We start from the raw sequence: 20,524 nt of genomic DNA, 5'->3' as shown, positions 1-20,524 counted from the left end.
CACTTTAAATGCAGTTTTACCTCATTTTATTTGTAAGGAATTGTTACAGAAAATGCAAATATCAATATTTGAAAAATACATTCCATTACACGGACTCCAAAGAAACAATGCTGATAAGCGCCGTGGTCCTATATGATGGCCTCGTCCCACACTGAGCCCCACCCGGACCAGCCTGCAAGCCTAGGCGATCAACCCGTGTGTGCCTGAAGTTTCTGCCCAGCCCTTCCCCTCGGTATGTCACACAGGTCTGTCACGGTAACAGCCAACCGCACACAGCTGCCAAAAAAGGCCAGTAAGTCATAAGTTGAGCAGGCTACCCACTCAAGACTCGCTAGCTACAGAAAACCAATGTTGTCAGTTGTAGCAGGTTAATATATTATTTATGCCACACAAAAAAGTAACTGTACAGGCAATGATCTTCCAAAGAAAGTCTTTAAGGCATCTGTAACTTCTGGGAATTTACTAAGTGTTTAGTTTATGTCTTGTCAAAAAATCAGCTCTTCACTAAATTACTTCCAAAAATTAGCATGTGGCTTCCAAATCCCTTTAAGGAAGTTGTTTCCCTCACTTTCTTCTTTCCCTGGATGGGGTCAGGGGCTTTGGTGCTTCAAATTAGGAGGGGCCGGCCCAGTGGGAAGCCATCCCAGGTCCTGGAAGAAAGCCTGTTTCAGGAGCTCCCTCAGCCTCAGCCTGCAAGCTCCAAGTGGGGATGTTGCGGAAGTGTCACACTTGCTCATGCTACTGTCACCTGGGGAGTTAGTTTGCCTTTCAGATCTAAGCATTACATAGTTCAATAGGGTTTTTTCTCCAGATTAAAAAAAGAAAAAACTAGATGGAGATCAAGGCTCTCCCCCATCCCAAGGCATTTCCTCCACTTCCTGCCTGCAGACAACATTAGCACGATACTGTTCAATACAACAGGAGGGAGACCCGCAAGCACGCGGAGTTCCATGCAGGGCCCCATTCAGGGAGAAGAGTTGAGGAAGCTGAACACGGCAGTCACAAACAACTCAGGACTCTGAGGTAGAGGACAAACAGTCACATGGACCCCACTCCTGGAGAGAATATGGCAGGTGAACTGAGCAATCTAACCCGGCCTTGACCAAACTGGTAATTGGGGTTGACAAGCACAGGCAACAAACTTCAAACGGAACACATGTTCCAATACATCATTCAGAGAGACGCCACTAAAAAGATAACTGAAAATTAAGAAGTCCTAAGTGTAGGCACTTAAGTCTGTGGGAAAGTCCTGTGTTAGGGGATCATAGCAGGTTAGTCTCAGCCTTTCGATCTATAGATAGCACATGGTTTGTACCTTCATCTTTTTAAAAAGTCAAGACTGTTGAGAATACACTGCATCCAAATCTGGTGATGAGCAATAGGCAGTTAAAAAGCTAATTCAGTGTAATAATGTCGACTGGTACAGCGAATTACATCCCACTGAAGTTTATTCTTCCTGCTTACTCATTCATAGCTGGCAACTTTCTGAATGAATAAAACTGAGTTTTTGCTACTAGTATTTAAGCCACGGATTAAAATTTAACAAGAACAGCTAGGCAGTTGTACAGTCAAGTCTCGACAGGGTGGAGAGTACAAAGGGGGCCAAGAGCATGTAAAGTCCCACCAGGGCAGCCACCACTCAAGGAGCGTGTGTGCGCAGCCCTGTGAGCATCAGCCTGTCAGGGGGCTTCCCGAGACTCTGGAAAGGTGCTTTATCTGCCTCTACAAGAACGCACCCTGAAGCCAATGCAGAACTCACACGATGTTCCTGCAGCCCTCGGTGGCTAAGTACCGTCTCTATCCCTGGACTCCGTGAGGAAAAAGAAGCTGGACTCAAAAACCTATTTTAAACATGATTTTAAGACTTTTAAGTGCAATTAGAGGCAAGATTGCTATTGAAATTGGTCTGGTAGCACAGGGGCAGGACAATCAGCCTCATTGCTGATTGAATTCCCATCCTCTCTCCACCACGAACATTAAAAGAACAGGTATAAAAAGTACCGACCACCTCAATTCGTATCTGAAGCGTAATTATCTTACTTTCCAATTAAAGAACCAAGCCACCTAACTAAGCCCCATTTCCCCAGGCCCGGTTCAGGCAACAGAAAACAAAAACTTGACCCCATGCTTCACATGGTCAGGTGTTTGCCAAGACTAGCTGTTTTTCCATAAAAATTCTATATGAAATATGTCACAGACTTTAGGGGACAAGGGAACTCTTCTAATTACTTCTTTCTTTTAAACATTGTGCACAAGCTCCTATTAACATAGAAAGCATATATATCTTATAAATCACAGAAGTATTAAGAAAAAGTAGCACTCTGGTTTATCAGCTCATTTTACACACATATTTAGGCAATAGGATGTATAAATCTACAGCAACATGGAAGACATACCACTATCCAAATAAACAAACAAACAAAAAAACAGGCGTTGCAAAAAAATATTTAGTCCCTTTTACACATATATCCATATCTTCATTAATGCAAAAAAAAATGTAGTGGTTATTTAAATGTCTGAAAAAATCAGTATGTATGATTGAGATTGTTAATCTCTGAGTATAACTGTATATAACACATATTGTTCATCTCAGAGTTTTTGTGTGTTTTTTAGCAGTGGTAGAAGTTTCTCTTTAAATGTGCATCTTTCAAAAAACTGGCCAAACCTTCAAAGGAAAAGGAGTTTAACATCTCAGGGTTAACGTGTGTACTAGCAGCGACTAAGGTCCAATAAGCTCTGGGGACCTCACTCAGCATACGAGTGAGCCTTCCAAAACTGGGGCCCTCGGCCGCCAGCTCTCCTGGGGGCAGAGCAAGCTACACAGCACTGGGACCTGGGACCAACAGCACTCACAGCGTAACTGGGAGGGTTTCAGCAAGAGGCACTCATGTCAGGAGATGGGAGGCTGGAGACTCCCTTTCTCATCCCTGGGCCCGTGTGACGTTCTTGCTCCAAATGACACTCCGCAGGAATTGTCCCTTTAAGACTCAGTGTGAGCGGAGGTCCGGTCACAGCTAATCATTAGACTCGCTGATGCACAGGTGTGCGAGGGCATTTTTGAACATGGATTTTTAAATTGGAATCACCAATAATGCAGCTATATAAAAAGTGCAGCACAATAAAAGTGCATCTCCTCTACCACTGCCTAGTAGCAGATGACTGAGGACTCCACAGACAGGACACAGCAAGATGAGAGAATGAGACGGCTGCTAGGGGGTGTCAAGCTGCCAAAATGCAATCCTGACGCCCGAGTAGCATGAATACTGGTAAAGCTTTCAGTTGTTAAGGCCACAATTGTTCAGCTCTCATCTTTGAACCCTGTTTAGAAAGATTTCACCTTTTTTAAAGGGGTAGCTCACTAAAAATATAGCTTAGCTTTTCAAAAAAAAAAAAAAAAAAAAAAAGAGAGAGAGAGACTTCAGGGCAAGAGGATCCTATTATCTTTATGAAAACACTGTGCAGAAGTCCACAGCCACTTACCCTAGAGTAAAGCCAGCTCTCGTCAGGCAGCCAGACGCCAGCTTTCTACTGTGAGGCTCTGCCTAGAAAGTCTGCCCAGGCAGGAAGACTTCATGAATGCTCTGAGATGGACACTAAGCTACTGGAAGGGAAAATGCTTTTCAGACTGTCCTTGTACGTAGTTAGCAGAATGGGGTTTAATTCCTATCACATTTATCACTTAGGCTAGATGGCCTGGTCCAATGAATGAGACATCTAGTGAACTCGATCACAGTCTGACAATCATACAGAATCATTTGAAATGGGATCTATCACACCATGGTCCTTAACTGTTGCAGTCTATCGCCGCAGGAAGACGACTGCCAGCTCCTGCTCTGGGTGGGGTCAGGCTGGTGAGCAGAGCAGCTGCTGGGGAGGCGACTGAGGATGTGGCCTGGACCTTCCTGGGGGCTCACTAGGAGACCCCACCCAGAGTCAGTACATCAAAGCAAATGTTGCAAACTCGCACAGGCTTGTTCAGATCAAACTTTATAATAGGAATCTCCTTGGTCGAGCATTTATGGCAAAGAAGACGTCCGCAGTGACGACTGTGGAAGCAAAGAAAGGGAGTGTGAGAGAGGCTGGGGAGCAGACCGTGGCCCGGCCCAGGGCTCAGCCCCGGCAGCATCCTGGGCAGATGAGGCCAGGCCACACGGGCACTCCGCCGACAGCTCTGCCCTTGCCAGCCAAGTTATACAATGCATGCAGAACTTCTAGTTCATGAAGACAAAATTCTAGCCAATAAGTAGGTTAAAGTGGTACTGGAGAAGCCTCTTTCCTTAAAGCTCAAGAGAGGCTCAGTAACAGCCAAAGAACCGTCTCCCTGTACAGGGAACAGCGCCTCGGTTCTCAGGAGAGCAGCCTGCGCTCAGGCTGGGAAGCACACCTCCCCTGAGGACAGTGACCCGGCTCAGCTCCACCGCAAGCAGGAAGCCTGGGGAAGACGGCACGAGGCCTGACAGGCCGCGGGGGACGGGGAGTGCCGGCAGCCGGCAGGCAGGCCACTAGCCTGAGCGCCCTGGGCTCCCCGCGTCACTAGAAGTGGGCACAGCCCCATCACTCCTGGTCAAGCTTTGCTCCTAAGAGTACGGGGACCTGGCAAGCTCATGGTTTGTCATGGAAAAAGGTAGGAGCAATGGTCTGAGCAAAAACCCCCTTATTCCTCTGGCAAGCGATGTTGGGGGGTCTTACCAGTGATGTTTGCGAGTTGTGACTCCAAACTTGGCAGTGCACTCGTAGCAATTGGAGCCGTCGCACCATGGGGGCTCCTTGGACAGCATGTCTGTAACACAGGCAGGGGACCAGTTCCGTCAGATAGTGACAGTGCCCGGGGTTTGGGGGAGCAGGGAAACAGACCAGTAAATAAAGCAACACATCGCAGAGGGACAGGAGGGACAAAAGAGCCACACACAGGCCCGCCTCCTTTTACTGAGCTTCACAGATACCGTGCTTTTTACAAATTGAAGGTTTGTGGCAACCCTGCATCGAGCAAGTCTATCGGCGCCACTTTTCCAACAGTATTTGCTTACTTCCTGTCTCTGTGCCACATTCTGGTAATTCTCACACTATTTCAAACTTTTTCATTGTTATTCTATTTGTTATGGTGATCTGTGATCAGTGATCATTGATGTCACTATTTTAATAGTTTTGGCATTTTTTAGCAATGAAGTATTTTTCAATTGTTTTTAACATTGTATTTTAGACATAATGCTCTTGCACACCAAATACAGTCAGTGTAAACATAATCTATTTTTTTAAATGTAACTTTTATATGCACTGGGAAACCAAAAACATTTGTGTGAGTCGCTTTATTGCAATATTCACTTTACTGGGGTGGTCAGGAACTGACCATGGTCTGCTTGTATCCTAACTGGCTCAGGGAAAGCTTCACCAAGGAAAACACAGAGAAGCACCATTTGCCAGGCAGACCAGGGGAGAAGGAAACGGTGTTAAGGCCGAGAAACAGCCCGGTGTCTGTAGGGGAAACCGTGCAGTCGGTGATGGCTGGAGGGTCAGGTATGGCAGGGAGAGGGCAGCCCAGCAGCTAGAGAGACTGGCGGGGGCTGAACGGGGAGGGGAACCAGGCAAGAGACGAAGGAGGCAGAATCTGTAGGATCTGGTGCCTGAAAAGAAGTCAGGGGTGTGAGGAGGAGGCAGGGGGAAGAAAAGAGACGAAGGTGATTTCCAGGTTCTAGGCCTCCAGAGTCTGACTGAGTCAGTGGTGGGACCAGCAGAGAAGAGTCACTGGGGAGAGAACCTGAGCAGCAGAGGAGTTCAGCTCTGAGTCTGCGGACGCTGTGGGCACCTGGGCTGGGAGCTACGCATGAAGCTGAGAGCAGCAACACCTAGCACTTATCACCACACCCGGCACTGCTGAGTGCCCTACACACAGGAGGAGACTGAGCTCCCAGGAAGAATCGATCATCACCCGCACCTTCCACACGCCAGCACTGTGGATGGGATGCGCTCCTGTTCTGAGCTCTTAAAAGGCTGACCAAGTACAGGGCAGACAGCAGACTGATGTAGAAACACCGCTTTAGCTTGGCTCTGCTACAAACCAGCTTTGTGACCTTGGGCAAGTCACCTCCATCATGATCACGCAGCTGCTAAGTATGTCTGAGCCCATTTCTCCACACACACCATGAGGCTGAGAGCCCTGGTCCGTCTCCACTGTGGGCAATGACAGCACCCTGACACGTGAGCACTCGAGGCACTGATTCTGCCACCTCAAGGGGGACGAGTAAAGGCTTACAAATATGAAATCATCAAATGTGAAGCTCTCCCTGCCACAAGAGGAGCACAAAGGAGGAAGAGTCAGTGGGACTGACCCAGAAGGCTATTCTGAAGGACAAAGAATCAGCTTTGGTGGAAGGACAAAGGGCGTGCAGACACACAGCCAGAAGCTGTGCGGAGGGTGACCTGCCCCGAGCTTACAGATTTCCGGTAGGATCAGGGGTAGTGGGAAACGACACGGGCCCCACGCAGAGCACTCTGAGAAGAGACGGCTGACAGTGGCCCTCCCACTGCGGCTCAGAGGTCCTTCCCAGCACTCACAAAGTCCTGACTACGTGATGCCTGGTAGGCTACTGGTTCAGATCGTGGAGAAGTTGTTATGAGGTATGAAGACCACCAACACACCCAGATCATCAACACCGTCACGTGCCTGCGCTGAGAGCGGAAGGCGGGCCACTCACCTAACAGTCTGAACAGCAGCTGCTTGGTGGCAACCTGGTAGTTGAAGATGTTGACTCCCTGGTTGTTGTTCACCCCAAGGCGGGCCCCAGAGCGGACGATGGCGCGGCACAAGTTGGCATTCCCTTTCATGTAGGCTAAGAGCAGCACTGGAAAACAAAACCACAGGCAGGGCTACTTCGCACCAGGCCCAGCCCAGCACTGCCAAAGGGCTGGCCGAGGACGGCCAAGGGCAGGACAGACCCCAGAGAGGACATTTGTTAGCGAAGTCCCCGCTGACCCACAGCGGCCCCGCAGCTCTGGGGAGAGCTCCACAGAGGGGCTGCGGCATCTGGCAGTCAAGGGCCTGGCCACGCGCCAGGGGCTCGCACGCAGCGCCAGCCCCAGGGACACTCCTGTCCATTCAGAGCTTTGGCCACAAGGGAAGAGAGGAGGGATCAGATACTGAAGGGAAAATATACTGTTGTCTCAGCTGCCTTCCTCAGACATAAAACACTGGGGGACAAAGCTCTTTTCACACAATGTAACTAATTCTAAAGACTTGTGAGGTGTGTACACATAGAGAAAATAATCAATTAGTGTGGGAAACACACTCCAGAAAGTTCTGCCTCATGGATCCTCTCTTCTGTGCAGGCTCTGGCCAGGCCATCCTGCTGGCCCTCCTTCCTAACAACTACAGCTAACAGCAGCTCCCTTTTGCTTACCTTTACCAGATACTTTTTTAAATTCTTTCATTTAATTCTCTAAACAATGCAGTAAGATCAGGGTTGTTATTTCAAATGAGGACACAGGCATAGAGAGGTGACACAATTTAGCTATCACCCTGCTGGAATATGACAAAGCTGGGTATCTGAAACCAGGTCTGTAATTCAGATGCCTGGGCCTGAGGTCCCTGCCTGCCTGGCTGCCTGTTGACCCGCCCTGGACAACGGTGCTCGTTGGAGTAGGTGGTGAGCCCTGCAGCGGCTCACTCCCAGGGCTGACTCCTCTGAAGCTCAGGCTCATCACTGCTGGCTTAAAACACATGTTCATGAATCAAGGCCAAGAATTCTTCCCAAGGCTAAGTAGCGATGACAGAATATTTGGTCCTATGCCAACGTGCCACTTTTTCAAAGCACCTCACTATGTCCTGTAGTGTATTTCCTCCTTCTGAAGCACCTGTGAGGTGGCTGTATTTTTCTCTCTCTCGGGATTCGGAAGCTTGAGTAGGGACCTAACTGACTGGATAGGAGATAGATGAGGGCAATAAAAACCAGTGGGGAGGCCTGTCTGGACATGATATGACTTTATGAGTGCTAGATGCACTTCAGATGTGCTTGTGCCTAAAATCCAACACCGCCAAATTCCACCTCAGGAATTGTGACAGATGCTCATACAGCCCAAATGCACTGGGCTGAATGTCCTTAAGTAATCACACGTGTGCCCAGGCTCCAGTCGTTCTAGGAAGCAAGGACCACCATGAGACCGGGCAGACAAAAACCTGTGACATACCCGTGTTTCCTTCTGCATCTGGCTTATCCAGAGGGTACTCAGGCATGCACTCCAAGAAGAGATCAAAGATGGCTGCTGCATTCTCTTTGCCATATTGTCCCAAAATGTGCAGGGGCGACTGGCCTCTGATAAAAAAAGTTGGGAAAGTTAGGTATATATCTGCCATGGCCATCATGCACAAAAGAAATGGGATTTTCTGAACTCTGTGATGCTGGGTAAATCTAAAGGACACGATAATCATAAAGTTTTTCTAAAAAAGCATTTTCAAAAAGAAAAACTCCAGGATGCCAAAGGCTGATCAAGGGCCCGAGTGGCCAGTTCTGCAGCGTGCACCTTCTTTTATTTTTCCCTGTTGTCTTTTAAATGGATTTCAAAGTATTAAAAACTAGAAAATAAATGATTTTACAGTTTTTAAAAAATATATTAGAGCTTCAAACTACAAATTAGATTGGCATTCATTTAACATGTCAAAAAATAAAATACATTAGTCTCTTCCCCTGGGGAGTTGTCCACAGAGAAGCAGTCAACAATTCTTGGCTGTAAACTCCACTTTCACTGTAAGAGCTGATGTTTGGACCTGGGGCTAATACAAGGCACCCATGACCACCAGCTCTGAGGGGCAGGCAGGGGACATGGACCCCTGGCCTCTCCTCTGAACCACACACACTCACCTTAGATTAAAGGCTTCGGCGTCCACGGTGCACTCCGTCAGGAGGACCCGGATGTTGTTGAGCCGGCCATGCATGACCGCGAGGTGAAGAGCTGGAGAAGAAATCCTCTTACAGTGCAAGCTCAGAGGCACACACAGAAAATCCAGACTCTTCCTCACCCTCAAAAACCTCCCTCTAAGTGGGACTCAGCCAAAGCAGCCTTGTCCACCCACAGAGCATCCTTTCCAGTCTTCACCATCCCCAAGAATGAGTCACAAATGCAACCTCCTAAGATTTGTCTTCTGCTTCTGCAGTTTTTCAAAGATGAGGTTTAATGATTTCACAAGGAGCCACTCTAGGCTTCTAAGGTTATCATTCAGCTCGGGAGGCTGCCCAGCCCCTGGTCAGAGCAGGCTGGGTGCCCGGCTCAAACACCTCCTGTCACAGGGCTGGTCCTCTAAGAGCCAGTGATCCTGGTGGGGAGCAGGCCCAAGGGAGCAGCGCCCCTCCACCCCTAGAGGGCGCTCAGCACTGCACACCATGAATGGCTGGAAATTACCATTGTTTCCATTCTCATCCACAGCAGCAAAGTCCACTCCATTCTCCAGGAGGACTGAGCAGATGGTGGGCAGGTCCTGCTGGGCAGCGAGATGGAGGGCGGTCTGGCGGTGCTTGGTTAATTCATTCACTTTGGCTCCTGCAAGAAGCTGTTGAAGTTGATTACATGAGCAGCCGCTCTACCACAAACAACCAAGGTCCCACGGACGGGGGCCAAGCCTGCCTTCTTTTGGCATCCACAGAGTCTGCCCTGCTGGCAAAGCTGGGAGGACAGGGCCTCACATACACACCCGGTGAGGCAAAGGCCAGCAACACCAGACCCAAGGACAAACTGGCAATTATGAAAGGTTAGAAAAGCCATTCCTTAGGACACAGAAATTCTAAGACTTCAGTATATAAAACTACACAGAACTGCAGTGACGTTCACTGCTCTATTTGGAGATGTCCACTGCTTGTAACAGTAAAACCAGATTGCGGGAAGGATTTCGTTAGGAAAATTATAATATATACAAACAATAGAATAGGTAGCCATTGAGATGATAAATATTTATGATTTAACATGAAAGGATGTCTACAATATAGTAAGTTTTTAAAAAGACAAGTTAGAAGACAGTAAGACAGTGAGATTCCATTTGAAGAGAGACAGACCGAGAAATGTATACACACACACAATATATTCAACTCTGAAGGTGTTTAAAAGCATATATTCTGAGGGAGAGGATATAGCTCAGTGATAGGGTGTGTGCCTAGCATGCATGAGGTCCTGGGTTCAATCCCCAATATCTCCATTAAAATAAATAAATAAATAATCTAATTACCTCCCCACCCACCCCAAATTCTTTAAAATTTAAAATATATAAATAAATTTTTAAAAAAGCATATATACCAAACTCAGAGCAGAGTTGGGAGTGAAAGGGAGATACTAACTGCCTTATACCCTTAACGCACTTTAAGCTTTTCCATGATAAAAATGAAATATTTTTATATGATTTTTTAGAAGAATGAAAGCAACATAAAGAATTACAAAATCAAAAGCAGGAGGTCCTTTAAATAATATCTTATGTATTCATTCAGTATTTGAAATTCATTCATCATCCACTTTCTGACAAAGTTTCAGAGACATTTGCTGGTAACAGAAAGAATCTACAGTTCACAGTCAGAGCCCAGTTTGCCTCTCCTGAGGTCTGAGGCCACCCCTGGTTGTGCTGTCTGCGTGCGCAGGGGCTCTGCCTCTGGGAGAATCTAGGCAATAGTTAGCTGCTCTATTCTGACCCTGATGGCCAAGTCCCAGCACCCCCTGGACCTTGGGCACCTGGTCAAATCACTCACAGGTCCAGACAGGACACATCACAGAGGGGTATTTGTGGTCTGAGTGCTGTGCTAGGACCATAGCTAACCCCACGGGTGTTACCTGGGGGTAAGGGGAGAGGTTTGGATAAAGGCATTGTTTTAGTGGAACAGGTTCCAACATTAAGCCACACCGATTCATAGAGGAAGGACTGCATGGCCACTGTTTGGAAGATCGGCAGTTTCTAGGGACTCCTATTACCTGCGAGGTCAAGCCTTACTAAGACAGAGGCATGATCCTGGTGAAGGAGCCATGGCCCTCAACACCCCTGGGCTCTCAGGGTGGCAGGCAGACTGACCAACATGTGACCCAATTCTCTACTACTTTGAGGCCCACCTCTATTAGAAACAGATCTACCATACATACAATCCAGTAACTCCACTTCTGGGTATCTCTCCAAAAAAACAAAAACATAGTAATTCAAAAAGATACATACACCCCATTTAATTGCAGCATTATTTACAACAGCCAAGATATGGAAGCAACCTAAGTATCCACGTTGGATGAATGGATACACACACACACACACACACACACACACACACACACACACACACACTAGAATATTATTCAGCCATAAAAATGAATGGAACCATGCCATTTGCTAATATGTGGAATTTAAAAAACAAATAACAAAACCCCCAAGTTCAAAGATACAGAGAACAGACTCGTGGTTGCCAGGACAGGGGTGAGGGGTTGGCAAAATGGGTGAAGGTGGTTAAAAGGTACAAACTTTCAGTTACAAAATAAGTAAGCCCTGCAGATGTAATGTACAACATGGTGACTGCAGTTAGTAACTAAGTATTACTGTATATCTGTAAGTTGCTAAGAGAGTAAATTTAAAAGTCCTCATAAGAAAAAAGTTTTTGTAACTACATATGGTGACAGATGTTAACTAGACTTATTGTAGTGATCACTTTGCAAAAAAATACAAATATTGAATCAATCTGTTATACACCTGAAACTAACTGAATGTTGTATGCCAACTATATCCTAAAAACCCCAAAAAGACTGATGAAAAAAAGAGTGAGAGGGAGAGCAAGCTCACTGGAAAGCCTGATCCAGAGCAGGCAGACGACAGAAACAGATGTCCCTTCCCTTGATGCTCCCACCCTGCCTCTGCCTTCCCTCGAGGCCTCACTCCAGCATCCGCCTGCCCACACAGCCCACTGGGCACTCAGGACACGCTGCTCACAGACACTCCTGCTTTCCCGAGAGTACTGGCTCACCCCCCAAATCCGCACTGGCCTCTCACAGTAACTGGCAAACACCTATGACGAGAGAGCCCGCACGTGCCCTACAACAGGCTTTGTCCACATTACACACAGTAACGTTTTAGTGACACTCACCAGATTGCGGACAATAATCTCTGAGCCTGCTTGCACAGCAAGGTGCAAAGGGGTCAACTTGGAAGCATCCTGGACTCTGGAATTCACGTTAGCTTGGACACTGATCAGGAACAGGACACTTTCAATGTCAGAGTTCTGAACTGCCACGTGAAGAAAATTCCGGCCCTTGTTATCCACCTAAAGCAAAAAGTGGGAAGCAAATTATTAGTGAGCTCCCCCTGCAAAAGTGCCTCCTGAGCACCAGAGAGCTGCCCTGACCACTGGAGAGGCCACGGGGTAGTCCTCCTGCAGTTCCAGGAAGCTCCCTCCCAAGAACCAACACTAAAACCCACATTCCCCCACCACCATCACAGATCCACTCTGCATGTCTATGCACATGGGCACATCCACGTGGTCGGAGAAAGGGAACTGATCCAAGCTGCCCTGGTATCCTCCTGCAGCAGGAGTGGGCTTGGAAAGCCAAGAAGGAAACAACCTGAAGGACAGAGAAAAGAATCCACCAAAATACTGGGATGCACGGGGAAAGGCAAAGGTGGACACTGGCCCTGGGAGTCTCCTGCTTTGGCTAAAACAAGCACCCAGCATTCTAACACCACAGCTGCAATGCCCACCTGACCCCTGTGCAGTCAAACAAATCTTCAGAAATTTCCAGAAAGTCTCCTCTTTTACTGAGCTACAGGATACATGCGAGGGAGGCCGCCAACAGTACGTCACAGACTTTGTCACTGAGGTGGAGCAGGCAAAAGATCACGCAGATCAGACCACAGAGGATCCTCGTACCAAGAGCCGCCATATTACTACGAGGGCTCAGGAAGAAGTGAGGGAGACACACGTTCTCAGTCTCTCTCTCTCTCTCTCTCTCTCTCTCTCTCTCTCTCTCTCTCTCTCACACACACACACACACACACACACACACACACGTCCACCACAGGTGCTGGTGCCACAGCAACATGTCTGCAAAGGACTTGGATCAACAGCACCAGTTTCACACCAGATGGGGAGATGTGAGATCACTACGGCCATTCACGCGCATCCTACCCCACGTGAGCAAGGGTGAGGAAACGCCTGCGTGAGTCAGTGACACTCAGGCAAATGCTGAAGAAAAGGGAAGTACTGAAGCCTGGGACGCACCAGGGCAAAGTCTTCACTCATGTCAGGACTTTTGTGAAGGTCCCAGGTTTCCATCTTAACTTCATAAATGGCTACTCAGAAACCTTGGCAGTGTCCTAAGTGCTGGATGGAGATTCACGTGTCTGAGGACTGACTTAACTAACCCATCCCAGCTCCTGCCTCAGATCAGTTGCTACTGTCATTTGCCACCCAGTCTGATGTTCCAGGTCAACAGCTCGCCATCCAGATTTAGCAGCTGGTGAAGAACCACAGAGAACAAGGACAACTGAGCCTGCTGAGCTGGACGGTAACAACTCCCATGAAACCGTTTAAACCCTCTGAAGACATTCATTACTAGGGCAATCAAACTACCAAGCAAAAGTAAAGGACGATCTCAGTCGTACCGGCCACAGAACTCCTGTCACAGGGCCCAGCCGCCCCAGCTTCCTTCCACATCACGGGCTCCAGCTCGGGGCTGACGCGTGGGGCAGGACAGGCAAACTCCTCCCAGAACCCACACGACAGCAGAGCAGCCACATTTTAAGAAAGGGGAGTATAAATTCAAAGCAAATGTCTTTATAAAGAGGCCTGTTTATTAGTTGGTGGCACTTGCTCCGTCTCCACGTAACAGGTTCTGCTCTGCCCAGGGCGCGGTGGAGAATGTGGGGTGTTGGTCACTCACCTGCTCAGCAGCCCCAGACTCTCGTTTTAGGATGGCCTCGGCTGCCTTATTGTTCTTGTAGGTCATGGCGCAGGCAAAGGGGGTCAGGCCCTGTCTGTCTCGTACGTTCAGGTGGATCTCAGGGTGAGAAATCAATAGCTGAATGATGACGCCGTGTTGGTTGCTGATGGCCACGTGGACAGGCGTTCTGCCTTCTGCATCCTATGGGGACAAGGCCCAGTTAAATGAAGTTAAAACCCAGGAAAAACATGGAGGGGAATAACTTTTAAATTGAATTTGGTTCTGAGAATCAATACTGCCACTCTGTGTTTGAAATCAGCATCTCAAGAGGCCAAACACTGAGGTGACCAACAGCCACTGCCCATTACCCTCATGCTCCAGTGACCCAGAGCCACGAACACACTAGGTTTAGAAAAGTTGTCAACCTCACCTCTAAGTTAAACCACTGCTTATCTGGCCGCAGGGCAGCATACAAACCTCCACAGGCTGGAACACTGAAGAGCATCAAGGAATATAACTCATGGATGTGCCACCGAGCTACTGGAACAATTTCCTAAACACGGTACTCAGCCTGGAGCTAGAACAAATTCTCAGTGGAAATCTGTTAACTAATGGGGACAGGGGGTAAGGGAAAGTTGACTGAACAAATCTTCCTCACTTTGTAGAAAGGACCAAGACACAAAGAAGGAAAGTCTTAGCCTGAAATCATTAAAACGACTAGACAGGCTGCATGACAGAGAGAGTCACTTCACCAGTCTGCACCTTGTGCCCGTCCGGGTGAAGCAGAGGCCCGGGACTAGAGAAACGGCGAGGCCCCTGCCGTAAGAGGAAGTTTCCCTGGTCCTGGAGTTACCACCCACCTCCCTGGAAAAGAGAGATTCTCCATACCTGTGCATTTACATTGGCACCAAACTCCAGAAGACACTGTATCGTCTCCTCCAGCCCCCAGGAGGCTGCCAAGTGCAAGGGGGTCTGCCCATCTCTGGCCTCCTCCTCTCCTTCTCCATTAGCACCAGGTTGTCTGGGACTATTCACATCACAGCCACTGAAAGGAAGGGGGAAGTAAAGGGAAGGCTTCAGAAACCATGACCCAACCCGGGGGGAAAGCAAGAGCACGCTGTGAGGCGGACAGCCACAGCCTCACCCCACCCAGCAGGGAGGCCGCCGCCGCCCGGACAGCAGTCCTTGGTCCTTGGCCTCAAATACCGGTATCGGGGTCCCGCTCTCACGGATTCTTCAGCAGATGGTCCTGGGGGCAACCTGGGTATCAGAACACTTAATAGCTCCCCAGGGGACCTGCACGCTATGAAAGCTTGAGAATCACTGCTCTGAAGGTTTCCTGAATAACCTCGCCTCCCGCACACCCTGCACGCGGAGGCTGCGGGGCCCGTGCCGGCTCAGGAGTCGTGGTGCAGCCATGCAGAGACTGTTCGGTTCCTCCACCCCCACTCCTGGTCGCACTGTGTGACCTGCACGGCTCCCAAAGCAGGAAGCTGGCTTAGCTTTCAGATTCTCTGAAGTGGGTACATGAGCCTCTCTCCTTAAAAGAGAGTCAAGTCCCTGGCTGACTTGACTTGAAGAACAGTGACCCCCTAGCAGCCCTCATGATGAAGGTCAAGCCAGCTACAGGCATGCCAAGGCCGTAGTTAGAGCAAATGAGAAATGAGCCAGTTTTCAAAGGGATACTTAGGCTTCTCGGACCTGCGAATAAGAAAGCAGGCGATGGACTCGTTGTTCTCATCAATGGCTCTGTGCAGCAGGGTCTGGAGGCACCCGCTAGGTCCTGGACCCCAGCACGTGGCATCACAACCATGTCTGACCTGCAGGAGAACACGGCTCACTCACAAATACTGCCTAGCAAAGGCGAACATTTTTATTACCATCTTTGAGCTTACGCACATCATTAGATCCATTTTTCTGGCAAGATACAGTTGATAATTAACTGAAAATTATTTTAATCTGTACCATTCATTAGTTTTATAAACACTAATTAAAATCTGCTCGCTGCAAGTTTTTGCACTTAGCTTCTGCAAGATGGGCTTGAGAAATCAAAGAAAGATACATTTGATTAGTGTCCTCTAGAGCTGTGTCTTAGAAGGGACAGAAAACACACACAAGTGCCGGCTACACACACTCACACGCCCCAGTAACATATACCTGTAATGCACAAGTAATCTCAAGAATGACTGGGGAAAACCCCTACGTGCAAAATGCCTAAAAGTCACATGTCAGGGCCTTCAGCAAACAAGATGAGCTTTCAGGGTTGCTGCCACTTTTGGCTTTTGTCTTCTGAGATTTGAGACCTTATCGCTATGGTGATAGTGAGGGCAGCCTACACCCAGTTACCCCACCTCAGAAGGCCCCTGAGGAAATGCTTCTTGATAGTTTCCTTGATAAAGACAGTCTAAGAAAAGGTGTTGGCAAGACTACAGTGAACTGCAAGTTTATTTAACATGACTTTCAACTGCTCGTCCTGGACCCAGTTAGTTACTTGGCAGCTCTCCTGCTCTTTGTGATTGCTTTGCAGGCACCAAATGCACCTCTGGCACGAAACATCCTCACGTGTAAACAGAGATGAAGCTCAGACACTTCTTGTCTCACCAGAGTGGATGCGATGTCCTCCAGGTTACTGGCCAACGCGAGCCACAGCGGGGGGTTCCCCTTCTCGTCGGGCACGGACATGTCAGCGCCCCGGGTGCAGATGGCGTCCACTACAAGCGGAAGCTGATTTCTGATGGCGAGCTGGAGGGCTGTCTCCCCATCCTGAGTCCTGTTAGTACACGCACACCAAAACCAATGTTGTAGCTGGGGCCAAATGATAAAGGGTGTCCCTCCGGGCGTTCCTAGAGACAGAGCCCACTGTATCCTTTAAACACACTTCCCTCACATTCATTAATATTCTTTCAGAGAAATTTAACCTGTCAATAGCCTCTGTCCCTCCTGCCTTTAAAAAATACAGCCACACTATCCTACTGCACCCAGAAGATAACTGACCAACATCCCAGCATGCTGAAATCGGACAGGTATACAGCTGCATTTAATAGCAACTGAATAAAATGCCACCCCAACTATCCACTTGACAAAACACTTCTTTCATCCACTCAGTCATTCTAGGTCACTTGACATTGGAGATAAAGATAAATTCCTTCGAAAATACAAAATTTATCTCTTTATTTTTCCCCCTCAAGACTTTTGATAGCTCATTTGTTGAAATGGTCTTCATAACAACTGAACTTCCTACTTAAACAATCGATTTTGGATTGCCCTTTTTGATGAGATTTGGGCCATACTGTGCTCTGGTCTTGAACGGTGCAAATAAGGGCAAAGTACAAGACCCCTTCTGAGTCCACGATTACGTTTACTTACAACACTGAATCGGTATTTTTTCGGAGTCATTATTTCCCTTCTCTTATTTAACAAGTTACAAAAATATTTTCTACAAGCAAGGCTCTGCTTTTGGACCACCTCAATTAAAGGTGCTGCGGCGGAGTGCTGTCCAGCCCACCTGACGTTTATGTCCGCCTGGTGCTCCAGCAGGAAGAGCGCGCTCCTGCTGTCCTGCCGCTGCATGGCCATGTGCAGTAAGGTCTGCCCGTCCGACATGGTGTCGTTGATGCAAGCCCCGGAGCCCAGCAGCTGGGCTGCGATCGTGTGCATGCCTGCAAAACAGACCAGCCCTGAAATGACGCAGGCTCAGCCTCTCCCACTTCCTCAACCCCTTACTGCAACAAACACCCCTTCTCAAGCTCTCCAAGCCAACAGCTTTCCACTGGCTATTCCTGGCTTAACCCAAACAGAAAGGTTATTTTACAGCAAATAATTAGCTCCAACCCTTCCACTTCCCTCCCTCCCTCGCACACCCACCCTCTGACATCTGTCTGTCTGCAGGTGTCAGCAGCCTCTGGCACCGCCTTACCAGTCCACAGTGCCAGGCCCAGCACAGTCTGGTCTCGGGAATCCTTGAGGCTGAAGTCCGGAATAATTTGCAAGTTGTTGGTGGCATGAAGAGCATTAGCTAAATTTTTTAAAAGGAAAAGAACACTTGATTTCACCATCCTATGAATCACATTTAAGGTACTCCAGAGAATACGAGCTCAGTTTCAAACTGACTTACTGATGATTTCTATACAAAGAGAATGGATAAATCTTCTTGTGGGGAGTGGAAGCCCAGACTTTTGATATTCTGCAGTGAAGCTTGTGAGGAAAATGAATGTTTTTAAAGGTTGAAACACTGAATCTTCACAAAAGGAAAACAGACTCCACTATGGAAAAACACATAAATTACTTGATTACTGAAAAGAGAATGAAAACAATGCCCTGGCAAGGATTTCCTAACACGAGTGAGTCCTACCATCTTACAGCTCCTGTGAGGCTAAGAAAAAGGCACAGCCTACTCCCTTCCACAAGCACAATAAAAATGCTGGCCTCAACAAGAATGCAGGCAAGAGTAAAACACATTTCAGGGCAGGAAAGAGAAAAACCAGAAGGCGGCTTTCTGAGGGAAATGGGTCTCCCGCCTGCCAGCTTCCCCGGCCCCCCTTCTGGCTCCTCTCTCAGGGTCTACCTGCCAGGGAGGGGCAGAGGCAGGTGACGGGGCTGACTGGCTCGTGGAAGACCTCTGCAGCAGAGTTCTCAGACTGCTCACGCCAAGGCAAAGCTCTGTCTGACCCACACCAAAGTGGCCTGGGAAACGCCCTGAAATAAGAGAGGAGTGGTCGGGGGTCCTAACACCTTAACCCAACAAGTGAAGTGGGCAGGCCTCAGCCTGAAAATGTACACAGGGAAACACAGGGGCTTGGAGCCAGACTACATGCTTATCTGGTTTGACCTCAAAGGGACATCAACTCGGTCATTAACTGCTTAAAACCACTGCTGAAAGGTCACAGTGATGGGCAGGAATTCCCCCTACCCACCTTTCTGCTCCAGGATGACAGACACGACATCTGGATGATTATAGGCAATTGCCAAGTGCAGCGGTGTCTGCAGGTAGACGCTGTCTGCGGAGCTGGGCAGGGATGCACCCTCCTTTGGCGACGGCAGGGCCTCCTCCGTCTGCAGGTTTGGGTTGGCCCCCTGCTGCAGGAGCTCTGCGGTGAGGTTGGCCAGGCCGTGCCGACAGGCTGTGTGCAACGGGGTTTCTCCCTAAACAGACGCAAGCGGCCCCAGTCAGAGCACTTTCAGTCACAAAGGGATGAAGACAGACTATGTGTGGAAACTCGGGCCCCCAGCGCCAGGCGCAGCCCTCTGCTCATCCTGTCACCGGCACCATGACTTCTGCCCGACTCCTCACCGTCTCCTCTCCTTCCCTTCCCCTGTGCCGCCATCCTTAGTTCCTTCCATGCCTTTCCAAGCACCTTCCAAATGCCCTGGCTCCCACTCTTCTGCATTTCCATCCTTCACTGTGTTTTTATAACTATTTTGCAAATTATAAAAATCACATATGATCATTATTAAACAACAACAACAGATGGCCTCCAGGTGTCACTAAAATAAACACTGTAGACACCGGAAGAGCCTCACACTCACGGCCCCAGAGAAGCGGTGCTGTCGTCAGCCATCACGTCTCTTTAACCCCCACCAGCACACCTACGCCCTGCTTCTCCGACCAGCTAGTGTCAACCTCATCTTGAACTCTGATCAAGCCCTCCCTCGCCTACTTCTTAAAATTAAAAAAAATTTTAAATTGGTATTATTGGTACTTGATTCAATATTCAAGAGGTACAAGCATACACAGTGAAAAGAAGCTTCCCTTCAAGCCGTGCCCCCACCACCCAATCCTCCTCCCTTAAAGGAACCATTATTACCAGTTTCAGGTTTATCTCCAGCGATGGAATATTCACAGAAAGACATAAACACACATATGTGTATATGTGTGTGTGTGTGTGAATATATGTATGTGTACACACACGCATGCATGCACACTCACAGGATCTTTTCACCCAAACAAATGGGAACAACTTGAGCACATTGCTCTGCACCAGCTCCTATCAAAGTTATACAAACTCATTGTTTAAAGAGTCCAAGAACTCTACACACAAGGCTGGCTTTGAAAAATAGCAAGATCCCACCTCCTCTTTCCTAAAAAAATTCTTTTCCAGAGGGAACCTCTTTGAACTCTTTGAGCTGGGCTTTGTAGTCGCCACATTTCTATCTAACATGGTTTTATTGCTGCATCTTGATTTTCCAGGTGCGGGATTCCCCGTGGGTCCTACCACTGTGATTTCATTGTGTGATGAGGATTTGGCCCTTTCACTCCCTTCCCTCCACATGCCCCCTTCCCTCCTCACCCCTCCCCACAGAGCCACATCACAATCGCGCTGGGAGCCTCCTCCTCGGGGCTACCTTCTGCTCCAGCCCTTCTTCCTGACATCCTCCCTGGGTGTTCTCATCTCTGTCCACGACATCCCCCAGGATCTACACACAGGGCACTCTCAAACCCACTCTAAAACTCTCTCCACCCTGGTTTTGCATCCAGTTCACCCATTAACTGCAGGATACCCCCATCTGATTGCTTAAAAAACAGTTCAACCACCACAAAACTGAATCCAGTCTCGCCACAGCCCACCCAGCCAGTCCTTTCCTTCTCTTCTCGGGTCCGACACAAGTCTTAACACCTCTCCTGCCCTTGCTTCTGAGAGCCACAGAG

At 48.5% G+C, this 20,524-nt stretch overlaps 1 protein-coding gene across 5 annotated transcripts in view; it reads right to left on the bottom strand.

Annotated features, from left to right (window-relative positions):
* Nucleotides 1-9: 9 nt before the first annotated feature.
* ANKFY1 (ankyrin repeat and FYVE domain containing 1) overlaps nucleotides 10-20,524 on the bottom strand; it is a 72,655-nt gene continuing 52,140 nt past the window's right edge. For 4 of the 5 annotated variants that reach the window (XM_006172523.3, XM_014558110.2, XM_032497953.1 and 1 more), the window contains 14 exons: nucleotides 18,792-19,020; nucleotides 17,795-17,893; nucleotides 17,384-17,537; nucleotides 16,480-16,648; nucleotides 15,580-15,698; nucleotides 14,767-14,923; nucleotides 13,879-14,079; nucleotides 12,087-12,263; nucleotides 9,391-9,538; nucleotides 8,853-8,943; nucleotides 8,182-8,306; nucleotides 6,693-6,839; nucleotides 4,690-4,780; nucleotides 3,914-4,046 (listed from right to left, as the gene is read on the bottom strand). In XM_006172523.3, the coding sequence (XP_006172585.2) occupies nucleotides 3,914-4,046; nucleotides 4,690-4,780; nucleotides 6,693-6,839; nucleotides 8,182-8,306; nucleotides 8,853-8,943; nucleotides 9,391-9,538; nucleotides 12,087-12,263; nucleotides 13,879-14,079; nucleotides 14,767-14,923; nucleotides 15,580-15,698; nucleotides 16,480-16,648; nucleotides 17,384-17,537; nucleotides 17,795-17,893; nucleotides 18,792-19,020 (2,040 nt within the window). Of the gene's footprint in view, nucleotides 4,047-4,689; nucleotides 4,781-6,692; nucleotides 6,840-8,181; nucleotides 8,307-8,852; nucleotides 8,944-9,390; nucleotides 9,539-12,086; nucleotides 12,264-13,878; nucleotides 14,080-14,766; nucleotides 14,924-15,579; nucleotides 15,699-16,479; nucleotides 16,649-17,383; nucleotides 17,538-17,794; nucleotides 17,894-18,791; nucleotides 19,021-20,524 lie in introns of all 5 variants that reach the window. The other variant, XM_032497952.1, reaches the window with a different exon arrangement.

This window comes from Camelus ferus, chromosome 16 (genome assembly GCF_009834535.1).
Source record: "Camelus ferus isolate YT-003-E chromosome 16, BCGSAC_Cfer_1.0, whole genome shotgun sequence".
Taxonomy (NCBI): Eukaryota; Metazoa; Chordata; class Mammalia; order Artiodactyla; family Camelidae; genus Camelus; species Camelus ferus.
This window is presented reverse-complemented; position numbering and strand designations above follow the sequence as displayed.